Source organism: Ostrea edulis, chromosome 5, assembly GCF_947568905.1.
Source record: "Ostrea edulis chromosome 5, xbOstEdul1.1, whole genome shotgun sequence".
Taxonomy (NCBI): Eukaryota; Metazoa; Mollusca; class Bivalvia; order Ostreida; family Ostreidae; genus Ostrea; species Ostrea edulis.
This window is the reverse complement of record NC_079168.1, coordinates 50,610,754-50,624,063: the sequence shown is the minus strand read 5'-3', so window position 1 is coordinate 50,624,063 and position 13,310 is coordinate 50,610,754. Positions and strand designations below refer to the sequence as shown.

Sequence of the window (13,310 nt, the reverse complement as noted above, 5' to 3'; positions counted from 1 at the left end):
CATAACTCCTATAAGCAATTCAAAATAGATAGTTTGGCAAACACGGACCCCTGGACACACCAGAGGTGGGATCAGGTGCCTAGGAGGAGTAAGCATCCCCTGTTGACCGGTCACACCCGCCGTGATCCCTATATCCTGATCAGGTAAACGGAGTTATCCGCAGTCAAAATCAGTGTGCCAAGAACGGCTTAACAATCGGTATGAAACACGTCAGACAGCATTTGACCCAATGCGAGGTTGTATTGACGAACTAGATCGTTATAACGACCATAGAATTTGCGAAATGCTGACTTCAATCGAGACCGTCGAAACCCCTGTACCAACAACTTGTTTGTCAGTAGCTTACGTAATATAACGAAATGTAATACCGTGGCAAATCGATAGATGTGTGACGCCATGGTCTCTATTTTGACGTTGTAATACATCAAGTGGCGACGAAAAATGGGTAATGTTCAAGACGCTAGGTAGAAGCAAAAATGCCGATCTGCTCTCGCTATTGTGATTTATTCATTTTCATTTTATCATGCATACGTTGTTTAGGTAAGATTATTCCCGTACAGTAGTGTGCAAACGACTTCACTTGTGACCGGTAGGGGATAAGTATGGTTATGCAATACTTACAGAATGCTTATCAAATCTGAAAATCTTCATAGATGTGGTTTGAATAAGTTTTCATTAAATTTGTATGCTTTTGATATCAAATCCCTAAAAAGTATCCACATACCGTTTAGGCAAACTTTCCGTATCTGTCCTTTAATAATGTATGACTTTGAAATTTTGAAAATACTGTAGTAATACTTTTTTTTATTCTGCTCTGCGAATAATACCCAATAAGTTTAAAATTTGTCTTACTCTATCTTTCAGATTTACATCTCGAAAGTTTCAACTCGATAACGAATTTGTAACAGATATATACCCATTCAAAACCATATTTGTCTAGCTAAGAAGTTATTGTATATGTAATGTGTTATGAAAGAGTTGTTAATTGAATTCCACACGTATTCCTGTGTCATGCACTTCATAATCTAAGACTGGTACTTTATTCTGAAGTATACTGTAGGTGTGTGCTTACCTCCCGTTAAAACTCGAGCTGTAAGTAAAACAAAAAATGATATTGACATTCACGTGATCATTGATAAAAAGAAAATTAACACAAGGACTAATATCCGATTCTTGATTGGATTCATGACTGCTTTAGAGGTCATTGCACTGCATTTTGTACTCTATGATACCATAAATGAAACTAATTCAAGATAATCAGATCTTTAAATGTAGCACATAGAAAATTTAATCATATTTTAGCATTATACATTGTCGCTATTAATTTTTTTTTAAGGCTGTATATCAATAATTTCGTTTGTCATATATTCAATTAATAACCGACTGATAATGCATGTACATGGTACATGTTTCTCCGGTTTTACTTAGCTGTTAGCGTTAGCTGTTATTTGGTACTCTACTGCATTTATGGTCATTTCGTAACTTCCGGTTTTTCTTTATATACAATTGATGGATAACTTACTTTTTTTGTAGTTAGAGTTCCGGTAGATGATTATTCTCCAAGGACCGCCACAACCTTGTCTGTGATTGCCATTGCACTTCTTTGTGCATTCCCCTTCATTTTTCAACACTTTCCTCGTCAGATGATCTCCGCAGTGACACTCATTTCCATTCTGGTTGAATATAAATGGAGGGTGGAGCTATATTGCTAGTATCACTATGTGTTCAAAGACTTTAGAACCTATATGATATCCAGAAAAGCTTGTGCTTCCCGCAATCAGGTATAAAATTTATTTGGATTGCATTGAAAAAACAATTTCAGTGTTGACATGTAATCATGCGAATGATCCCGTATATTTTACATTTTATTGATATCGTAGTAAAGGTTTTATCAAAATTAATGATTACTGCATTTAGTTGATGTAGAAGATTTAAGAATATTTTTTTTATCGGTGGGGTTGTGATTTTCAACAGAAGATAATAGTTTTGTTACCTCCATTCCAAAATACTTGGAGTTGACTTTTTTGTGTGAGCAAATTGATCTACATTTCTCAAACGTCATACGACTTGACGAGCTCTTCTTTCTCTTTAAGGTTCTAGCCCACTGGTCTTGGTAGCAACCCACGAAGCCTGAAGCAGACGACCAGGCTGATCAACCGTGACACATTTTTTTTTAATATAAGGATGCAAATATATTTAAGTCAAACGTATATTCATATCATTTAAAGGTTAAATACCGTGTACTAGACTTACCTGTTTTGACGAGGTTAGCTGTTTAAAAGAAGGGAAAACGAAGAATAAGTATCTCTCATAAGTTATCTTTCAGAACAGTAAGTGCGAAATTGACAAAGATTTGAAATTGTTTTTATTTTTCTCTCAACGTAACTTTCAAAGAGTTACAATGCGCTTATCGTGTTGAATTCAATTTTTTCTTGTAAGTCATTTTGTCCCGTCGTGTTCGCTTTATTGTAATTTTCCGTCTGTAATACTGTAATTTTGTCCCGTCGTGTCCGCTTTATTGTAATTTTAGTCTGTAATACTGTAATTTTGTCCCATGGTGTTCGCTTTATAGTAATTTCTGTCTGTAATACTGTAATTTTATCCCGTCGCGTCCGCTTTATTCTAATTTTCCGTCTGTAATACTGTAATTTTATCCCGTCGCGTCCGCTTTATTGTAATTTTCCGTCTGTAATACTGTAATTTTGTCCCGTCGTGTCCGCTTTATTGTAATTTTCCGTCTGTAATACTGTAATTTTGTCACGTCGTGTTCGCTTTATTGTAATTTTCCGTCTGTAATACTGTAATTTTGTCACGTCGTGTTCGCTTTATTGTAATTTGCCGTCTGTAATACTGTCAGTTTTGTTATATGAATGTTTCTCCTTGACATACATGTATAAATGGTTGCTTTACTTTAATCCATTCGACATGTACATCCCTCTTGTTGATTTTTTTAAATTTTGTTTTATGTTTGTCTATATTTAATTATGTTCATTCTAAAGTTATATGCTGTTGATATATGATGTTATTTTTGTTGTTTGTTTAACGTCCCTTTTTTCACTCATTTTGAGATGTCAACAGTTGTAGTTGAAGTACCATCAATTTAGACCTATGGTTAGCACTCAAGGCCGTAGCAGTGAGGGTTCTTTAACGTGCCAATCTACCGCGACACGACACCTACGCTTTTAAGGTAATATTGTTATGTGTTATGTACAGTTTGTTGTTATGTGTTTGTCTGTGTTATGTACGATTTCTTTATGTGCGATTGTCTCTGTTGTGCAAATTTTCCCTGTGTTTCAATAGTATACCTTTCTGCACGAGTTATGTAACTGGTTCTTGTGAAATGTCATATACATCTATAATTGTGGTTATTGTGAAATGTCATATACATCTATAATTGTGGTTATTGTAAATGTCATATGTATCTGTAAATGTGGTTATTATAAATGTCATATGTATCTACAATTGTGGTTATTGTAAATGTCATATGTATCTACAATTGTGGTTATTGTAAATGTCATCTAAATCATTGTAAATGTTATTTACATCTATAATTGTGGTTATTGTAAATGTCATCTAAATCATTGTAAATGTTATTTACATCTATAATTGTGGTTATTGTAAATGTCATCTAAATCATTGTAAATGTTATTTACATCTATAATTGTGGTTATTGTAAATATCATATGTATCTGTAACTGTGGTTATTGTAAATGTCATCTAAATCTGTAATTGTGGTTATTGTAAATATTATTTACATCTGTATCTATGGTTTTTGTAGATGACAATTCTCCAATGACCGCCACATCCCTCTGCGCGGTTTCCTTTACAAGGCATCAAACATTCAGAAGTGGGTCTCTTGTGATTATACTTCATGAAATCACCAACAAAACACTCGTGTCCGACCTACAACAAAAATGTATTGCAATATACGCATGTGTTACAAATGTTGAGCTCTTTACATAGTTTCGACTTCGCACGTTTCCTACAATTTCTTTTGTTTCGCATTCATCGAAGTTCTTGTCGAAGTTTCAAGAAAAACAGTTAAGTCAGTAAAACGTGCAATTACAACTATCTATCTCCATGCAAACCTCTACCGTCTATATTCCCACATTTTCTGTAGAAAATGTATACTGTAACTATATCTTCCTGGACTACGATCGTAGACCTCTATCGATCCGCCCCTCTACTTACCTGCATCCCAAAATACTTCTTTTTCTCTCTTTGAGCGCGGGATCGACATCTTGCCAGGGTCATAGAGGAGGACGAAGTCCTGGAGCCTTTCAACACTCTATCTCTCTGATCCCTGTAGCAACCCACCAAACCTTCAGAGATATTTCACAAGAAAGATTTTAAGCAGGCATTTCTGCAAAATTCATATTTTTAAGACACGACAAATATGGTAAAATATCTTGAAATCAAAAAGATAGTAAATAGTACCTACCTGATGTCTGTACTGCAGCTAAAAAGCAATGAAAATATTTTTGGCTATTTTAGATCAGAATAGATACTAGTACTGTTGTATATATATATATATGTTTGTGTTTATATATATATATATATATATATATATATATATATATATATATATGTTTCTAGATATCTTTTTTAAAAATCATTAGTGTACTTTGCTTTATTTTATCTCGTTGATGCACTGTTTTCTATATTTTAATTTTTTTATCAGCACATTACTTTGCCGATCAACAATATACCGTCTACTCCACTTACATTGAAGTCGCTTATTTTGAACTATCTGTTACATCGAAGTATAGATAAGTCCCCAGTATCACTAGTTATATGGTTCAACTTTGGTTATATTAATCTTTAGTTCTAATGAGCAATATAGGTCAGTCCCCTGGATTTCAATATATCTGGAGTAAACTAGTCTCAAAGTAGGATAAACAAACTTCGCTTGTAGTTGTAGTTCCGATATACGGCGACTCGCCATGGTCCTCCACATCCCTGATTACGATTGCCGCGGCACTGTTTCAGACAGTCGTTATCGCTCTTCTTCACCCTCCGTCTCAAAGAATCACCACACCAACACTCGTTACCATTCTGTTCATGAATGAATTTCAGGTTCGTTTTAGTGCCTCCTCTTAGTGGCTCACAATAATTAATATCAATGTTACATGTATAGTTTGTAGTAATCATTTTTCGGACATATCTATATAGAGGCAATGAATGATGTAAAGAGGATCTAATCTTCGTTTCGTTTCGTTTTCGTGGTACGGACATACCCATGAATTTAAACCCTCCACAAACTAAAGAAACTGAACTACAAAATAACGTAGTTCTTCTACCCGATATCATGTCCCTATAACATGTGTTCTTTATTCATCAACCGACGAAATTTGACTCAATAAATACCAATAGAAGTAATTTTACATAATTACAACAAATACCGATAGAAGTAATTTTAGATAATTACAACAAATACCGATAGAAGCAAGTTTACATAAATAAATAATTTGATATTTTCCCTATACATTCTATAAAGAGAAACCGGCCTTTATTGAGCCATAAAATGCCCACCCGAGGGAATACTTCATCTACTCGTATAGTTCGATGGTTGTGACGTCACATCTGTTTATAAATAATAATGGATTTCTTTTGCTACCGAAAATGTAAATGAAGCTGCTTTTCTAGAATTGAAAAAGTGCATAGAATTTGAAGAAAAAATGTAATATTAGGGTTACTGACTGAATATTGGGAAATATGCCCTCGATCATTACTAGGAAGCAGACCTCGCAAGCACTTCCCGCTTTACCGCGCAACTGCCTCGAGTAGGCATATTTCACGAAGATCGATCAATATATTTAAAGCTGAAAGTAATCCATTTCACTCTTTGAATTTCCCGTTAGTGGGAGCTTTCATAAAATTTTGTGTGTGGTTTTACAGAAATGTCCTCTTTAAAATCGTTTTCTTGTGATTCCTGCGCTGTACGTATTAAAATTGAACCATAAAATTAACGATCGTGGTGCCCAGAAACTATTCACCTCTACACCGTAGTACATCGTGTTGTGCCTTGTACAAAAGTTTCGACACATGTCTACGGTCATTCTGCTGGAAGATTGCATCTTCCCATTCAGAGTGCGACTCCGCTGGTCCTGGTAGCAACCCTGATATCCTGAATTAGAGAATGTTTGACACATAGTTACAATTTCAAATATTCACATGAATTGTCTGATTTTATTTTTCTATGACAGTTTCCAAATACTGTCTAAATTTTGTTAATATATGCAAAGCAGTTTTACCTGATTTCACGAGAATCGCTGAAATGAAGAAAAAAAATGAAGAAGAAAGAATATTTACAAAAACTGGTTTTAGGAAATCATATATAAAGCAGTTTAGAATTATTAATGAATGTTTCACTATTACATGTACAAAAAGTGCTTGCTTGATACATGTAGGTTAATTCCCAATACTGGGAAGCGTATGATTATTCCCTTCTTTGCTATTTCTCAAGAATGAAAAAGCAATATTACAAGCTTTAAGAGTCTGCAAATCTAACCCCTCTGGGTCGTTGATATCCCCTGCTTTGATTTTGATTTCAGAGAGCGTTTGAAATAGACTTGAAGGGATGTTAGCACTTACATCTGTAGTGAGGGTTTCGGTAGATGAGGACACGCCAGTGGTTTCCACAAGCCTCTTTTCTGTTCCCCTTACACGCCATCTTACAATCACCCAAGGACCGTTTATTGCTTCTCGTTAATTCATTTCCAGTGAAACACTCCACGCCAACCTGAAATAGAGACATCCATTATCTCCGGCTCAGTTTGATAATGCCTAATGTCTACTCTCCTAATGTAGTGGTTTAGATGAATATGCGTTGTAACGCAGGCCTTGCTACGGAAATAGTATACAATAAATGAAAATTGCAAGACCAGTTTCAATGTACATTGTATATGAATGTGAAACAAGAGGAATCGTTAAAGGTGAGGGAAAGGGTATACAATATGTACATTGTAGTTCCATTCCAAGACATTGATAGGAAACTGAGAGATGGGAAACCTACCTTTTAATAAACGAGATTAACCTTCCTGTACATGTACATAAACTAAGCCGGTGTTATAGAGCCAACCCCCCCCCTAGTGTGACCCCCCCCCCTCCGGAAGTCTGGCTCTAGAGTGAGCCTTCCTTCCGGTAGTCTCGCTCTAGTGTGAGCCTTCCCCCCCCCCAGCAGACTTGCTCTAGAATAAACCTTACCCCCACATTCCACCTCAAATAACACGTTTCTGGATACCACAGCCACATTTAGAAACGGAGAAATTGAGTTTAATCTCCACACCAAACCCACTGACTCTCATTTATACCTTATGCCATCTAGTTGTCATCCACCCCACACTTTCAAAGATGTACCTAAAGGTTTGGCTACGCGAATCCGCCGCATCTGCTCCACTCCTACTATTTTCCAAGAACAAGGAGCAATCCTCAAAACTCATCTCACTAACAGAGGATATGATCCTTGCAAGGTACAATCCGCGATTGATGAGATGTCACTACAGGACCGACAGTCCCTCCTCCAGTATAAAGAAAAACCTCAGAATGACAGGGTTCCATTGGTCACTACGTATCATCCCGCCCTCAAGAACATCAACGGTATTCTGAAGAAACACCTGCCCATTCTGCATGCCAACAAACGAATGGCTGGTGTTTTTAAGGAACCACCGATGGCATCCTTCAGGCGTCCCAGAAACCTGAAGGACATGATAGTAAGGACCAAACTGGATAACCCTTTACCCAATGGAGGTTTCAAAATATGCTCAGACCTCAGATGTCAATTATGCAAATATAGCTCAGACACTGAGGGTTTTAGCAGTCCTGTCACGGGTCGCAGTTATAAAATATTGGGAAACTTTTCCTGCAAAACCAATAACTGCATCTATCTCATCAGTTGCGATGTCTGCCAGAAGCAGTACATAGGAGAAACAACAGACCTTCGCAGACGGGTCAACAACCACCGGTCCTCCATCAGAACCAAAAAAGATTTGCCAGTAGCAACACATTTCAATGGCAATAACCACCGATGGGAGGACATGACAGTAGTGGTTATTGATCATGACCCTAGTTGGTCAGATACCGAAAGAAAGCAGAAGGAAAAATTCTGGATGCACAGGTTGAAGTCATTTGAACCGCATGGTATCAACAAACCTACTGACTTCACTAGGATGAATACGGGCTAAACCCTTACTAGATTTTAAGCTTCATCTAGACCTACTCGTCTGATCATGTCCCTAACAGTGGTACTATGACCATTTTTGAACACATTTTGTTTCCTCTTTTCTATTCTGTTTACAATCAGTCCATCTATTTTAATTTTTTTGAACTTCATAACCGATTGCTTACACGTAAAACCCATTTATCAGTTTCCGTGATTCTATGTTTTTCTTACACATCTACCCTAGACATGATCAGTACGGGAATGTTTGATGTTGATTCAATTTCCTGGGCTGCCTATTCTTTGTTTTTGTTTGGAGTTGGTCCATTTTGTTAACTTATTCAAACTTGTTGTTTACATTATCTTTCTCTCAAACTTTGTTCATCTCTTACTTCGTTTACATAGCTTATTTTCATTTATTTATTTATTTATTTATTATTCATTTATTTTTTTGTATTTGTTACTTACTATTATCTTTTATAAATTATGCATGGTTAAAATAGAATCTCTCTGGGTACGAGTTAGCTTTACTATTTGTCAACGTAATTGGGTTAACTCGTTCCACTTGAGATTAATTAAGTTTATTGTTTTTCTTTTCGGGCATTTTGGATCAGCTCTTTGGACGAATAAGGCATGTCCTAATTCGCTCCACTTTTAACATTGATTGGCAAGCCTAAAGACCAAAAACATGTAGTCTGCGTTGTAAATACGTTTGTAGATTAGTGTAGTTGTAGTGCTAGATGTATTTATATGTAGTTTTTGTTATTATTCTCTGTTGATATTGACCACATTATGTAATTGTTTTCGTTTGTCCTGAAGAAGCTTGTCAAGAAATACTGAGGTGTTCTCACTTAACTTCAACATTTTACAGGTACTTTATTGCAAGATTCCTTTACTTCTGATAGAAAACAGAGTCTCGTGCTTGTACACATCAAATATTTACCTCCAAACCATAAAATCTCTTGTTCTCCCTGCGGCAGCGGGCAGCGCATTTACCAACTGTCATGCTGTTCGACCTCGTCAGTCCGCCATTAAGAGTTCTGGCCCATTGGTCGACATAGCAACCATAAACGTCTAGTGAATAGAAGGAAGCATGAGGAGGATGGATACATTATACTGATTGGAAACTGAGAGTAAATGAATTTAATCTGTTCAAAGCCTAATTCATTTTTTTTTACTGGTTTTGGATGGATAATCCTTAAAGCAGGCTTACTGTTGCGATTCACGTGCACTCCAAGGGTCACATGACCTGACAAAAATAAAATAATTCATGAATTTGACTCAATTTCAGAATGCTGTAATTTATTCATGTACTAACCATCAAGACATGTAAAAGACAAAAGAGATTTAAGTTATGTGTATTTCTCGCATTTGAGAATAATTAATTGCTTAGTATGCTCAACAAATAGAAAATTACATTCGAAATGACTTTTGTCTCGCACATTTCTTGATAACTGTATTCGAACTAACTAAAAAGATATCGACCAATCAAGAACGCAATGATAAATTCACCGCGATACAGTACATTGAAAGACTTCCAATCGGGATCACACGCTCGTCCTTTTCCGAAACCGGTGCGAAGCACTTTTATGTTAAGTTTGTGAGTAAAATGTCCGAAGTTTACACATCGATAAATTCTTCGAAAAAGAATGTTTGATTCTTATAATTCCAATTCATTCACTTTATTAACAATTGCAAAAATTTTAATACTTTCCCCGCACTATGTTATTTGTTTTCAGGTGTGTATGAAAACATCGCGTTTTCGGATTAATTGATGTATAAACTCTTGTACAGTTTTATTTTTGTCCAATCAAAACAATCGTATTAATAACATTGGAATTATCAAGGATTAAACATTCTTTTTGAAGAATTTATCGATGTGTAAACTCTGGACATTTTACTCACAAACTGATAAAAGTGCAAAGCACTTTTATGTTAAGTTTGTGAGTAAAATGTCCAGAGTTTACACATCGATAAATTCTTCAAAAAGAATGTTTGATTCTTATAATTCCAATTCGTTCCGTGCATTATCAACTTCAATAATTTGAATACTTTCCCCGCACTATGTTGTTTGTTTTCAAGCGCGTATGTATACATTGCGTTTTTGGATTTATTGATGTGTAAATTCTTGTTTAGATTTATTTTTGTCCAATCAAAACAATTGTAATAAATAACATTGGAATTATAATACATCCCGTTTGCAATTTAAAAGGCGTTTAGAACTAAACAAAATTTAAAGTGGTAAAACAGTAAGTGTAAATATATCGTATATTTTTATTTAAAGAAACTCATGAACTCGTTCATTTATTTTGTCGTATTACTGTTTTTCTATTTGATGATTGGCTAAAAACTGTGACATTGATAATTATAGCGAGCCAGCACGGAGCGGAGCGCTGGCTCGTACTGTGAGCTCTAATGACTAAAGCGCGCGAAATAATCCGAGCTAAATCTCAACCTTTAACCAAACTCCCCGTCGAAGCCTCATTACGTCACCTACGAATAGACCTCTCCTATCAATCGGATCACGCGCTCGTCCTTTTCCGTAACCGGTAAGAAGACTCAGAGATGGATCGGCGCAAGAATTGCATCAAATCGATGCATTTCTTCGCCGGAAGCGCACCCGTGGATGAGGTTAAAAGGCCAGAACCAAATCCCTGAATAATGTGTTATATTTTCACCAAAGATTCAGTTTTGGTATCATTAACGTCTTATTCACTCTAATACATAAACATGTAAGTGGAAATTGATACATGTAGTGTTACAATACCTTAGATATGTATGATATTTTAGATGCATTTGAAAGTTCACGTTTTATAGTGTAGCGTACAACTGTGATGTCATAGTTACGTTTATGTGTACGTAGCAACCAACTCTGATGGCGTCGATCCACATACGAGGTTCATTTGCGGTTACGGAAATAGTCGAGTAGTTACGATTGCTCTCCTATGTGACGCAGTACAATATACAGCTCAAACTCCCCGTCGAGGTTTGTGAGCAAACGAACTCTGGTGGAAGTTTGTATACAGCTTTGTATATTGTGAGTCCGCGATTATCACGGAGGCAAATAACACTAATGAAATAGTTCATAGTTAAAAGTTTGAAGATATTAACATTAAGAGCATTAATATAAAAGTGTGGATTTTATTTTAAACATAAAATGATCAAAAGATCATTAAAAAGTAGGGAGACTCTGTTCAAATTATTGTGTAAAGTAATGAACTTGATGTTCACGTTCTTGTTTTGAAAGTTGTTTACGTTTGACGTTATGTTTTTCGTCATTTTACAGTGACGTCACACAGTATACGCGCGGCCTAAGAAATCGCTATCCCATAATGCCTAACTGGAAGAGTTTGGCCAATCGGATCACGTAAACGTAACCGGTAAGAAGACTCGGACGTGGATCGGTGCAAGAATTGCATCAAATCGATGCATTTCTTCACCGGAAGTGCGCCTGTGGATGAGGTTGAAAGGCCAGAACCGAATCCCTGTATAATGCTGGAACTTTATTCGACCTCGCCGGTATTACCGGGCCGCCAGTTTTTGACCGGCTGAACACTTGATTGGAAGCCGATTATGCGTGCACATCAACCGGGCCGACCCGCTGGCGCCGAATTTTTTGACAGGCGTGAGCGGGACCAAGATGTTGTCGTTTGTAGATATGCAAGTTTTGTCAGTTTCATTAACGAACAGCAGCTTCTACATAAGTGCATTATGCATATATTTTTACAAGATCTTGTAACAACATATATTTTTATTATTCATTTCATCACTTTTGTCAATGCATACACCTCGAAGACCCTACATTTATGAAATAACAAAAGAATGTGAGTTGTTTAGTTACGACTCATCCAATCTTACAGGTCTTGTGTTATTTATATTTTCACCACAGATTCAGTTTTGGTATCATTAACGTCTTATTCACTCTAATATATAAACATATTAGTGGAAATTTATAGTATTAGAATACCTTAGATATGTATGATATCTTAGATGCATTTAAGTATGGTTTTAAAAAAGCTCGCATTTCATATTGTAACGTACAACTGTGACGTCATAATTGCATTTGTGTATACATGGTAACAGACTCTGATGTCGATCCACATACGAGGTTCATTTGTAGTTACGGAAATAGCCCATTAGTTACGATTGGAGTTTGGTTTGTAAGCAAACGAACTCTGGCGGAAGTTTGACCTTTAACAAGAAGAAAAAATGACGCCAATCCCAGAAGTCCCTCTTCCAAAATGGCTGAGATCTCGCAAAGTCTCATCTGGACTATGATTGTGAACTTACGTGGATTAATTTATCACCCTAATCTTGTGATCTCTTAGCTTGAAAATGCAGTGCACCATTAGGCATAATATTTAACGAAGTACAATGTTTATGAAAGGCAGGGTAAGATGATATTTTACGTCATGTCTACGTTTGGCGTACGTCATAATAAGACTAACAGTGGCGGATCTAAATACTTCATTTTTATTTGTAAGTAAATGCTACCGGGACTATATATACGTAAACATTTGGCATACGTGATATGGCATCGAATACCAAAAAAAAAAAATTGAGAAAGAGAGAGAGAGAGAGACAAATGTGAGGGAGCACAGGTACTGTATTAAACAATAATACTACTGTACCCCCAAAAAATTATGGAATTCGGCTGGATCGGGGGGGAAAAAAATTTCCGCGTCTAAAAATAAGAACTGATTAAATCTATTTCCTTGGCACGGACGGTAATGTAAACCACAATGACCCTCCCCCACCCACCCCCCTCCTCTCATGCCACTTGCTATTAACGACTGGAAATGATTAATTATGATTAATTCTAGTTTTGTGAATAAATCTTAATGTATCCTCACAACAACAGTGGAGAGGGGCTCAACAATGTTGCAATTTATGCAATAATTATATGCGAATGCTGAAGTATTCCATCATTGTGTTACAGCTATGATTGTGTACAGTATTATAAATGTTGTTCTAATTTTCTTTCTCTTCTGAAACATACCATTGCTACAAGGGGATTGTTATATGAATTTCATGTTTAAAAATAAGGTAGTTCCTGTATGCATTGGGGAGGGGGGATCCGCGCATGTATGTGCAATTGTATTGAATTTATCGATTTATATAAAATTATCATTATATTGAAATGCGTTTTATG

The 13,310-nt window shown here is 36.1% G+C and overlaps 1 protein-coding gene across 1 annotated transcript in view; it reads right to left on the bottom strand.

Moving 5' to 3' along the window:
• The window catches only part of LOC125650402 (uncharacterized), a 35,872-nt gene that overhangs the window by 19,681 nt on the left and 2,881 nt on the right, over positions 1–13,310 (bottom strand). Inside the window, exons 2-14 of the mRNA XM_048878679.2 lie at positions 9,372–9,407; positions 9,102–9,232; positions 6,595–6,742; positions 6,255–6,272; positions 5,997–6,127; positions 4,905–5,055; positions 4,442–4,459; positions 4,192–4,322; positions 3,756–3,903; positions 2,254–2,271; positions 1,994–2,130; positions 1,523–1,673; positions 1,073–1,090 (exon numbers count right to left, since the gene is read on the bottom strand). Of these exons, the coding sequence (XP_048734636.2) occupies positions 1,073–1,090; positions 1,523–1,673; positions 1,994–2,130; positions 2,254–2,271; positions 3,756–3,903; positions 4,192–4,322; positions 4,442–4,459; positions 4,905–5,055; positions 5,997–6,127; positions 6,255–6,272; positions 6,595–6,742; positions 9,102–9,232; positions 9,372–9,407 (1,236 nt within the window). The remainder of the gene's footprint in view (positions 1–1,072; positions 1,091–1,522; positions 1,674–1,993; positions 2,131–2,253; positions 2,272–3,755; positions 3,904–4,191; positions 4,323–4,441; positions 4,460–4,904; positions 5,056–5,996; positions 6,128–6,254; positions 6,273–6,594; positions 6,743–9,101; positions 9,233–9,371; positions 9,408–13,310) is intronic.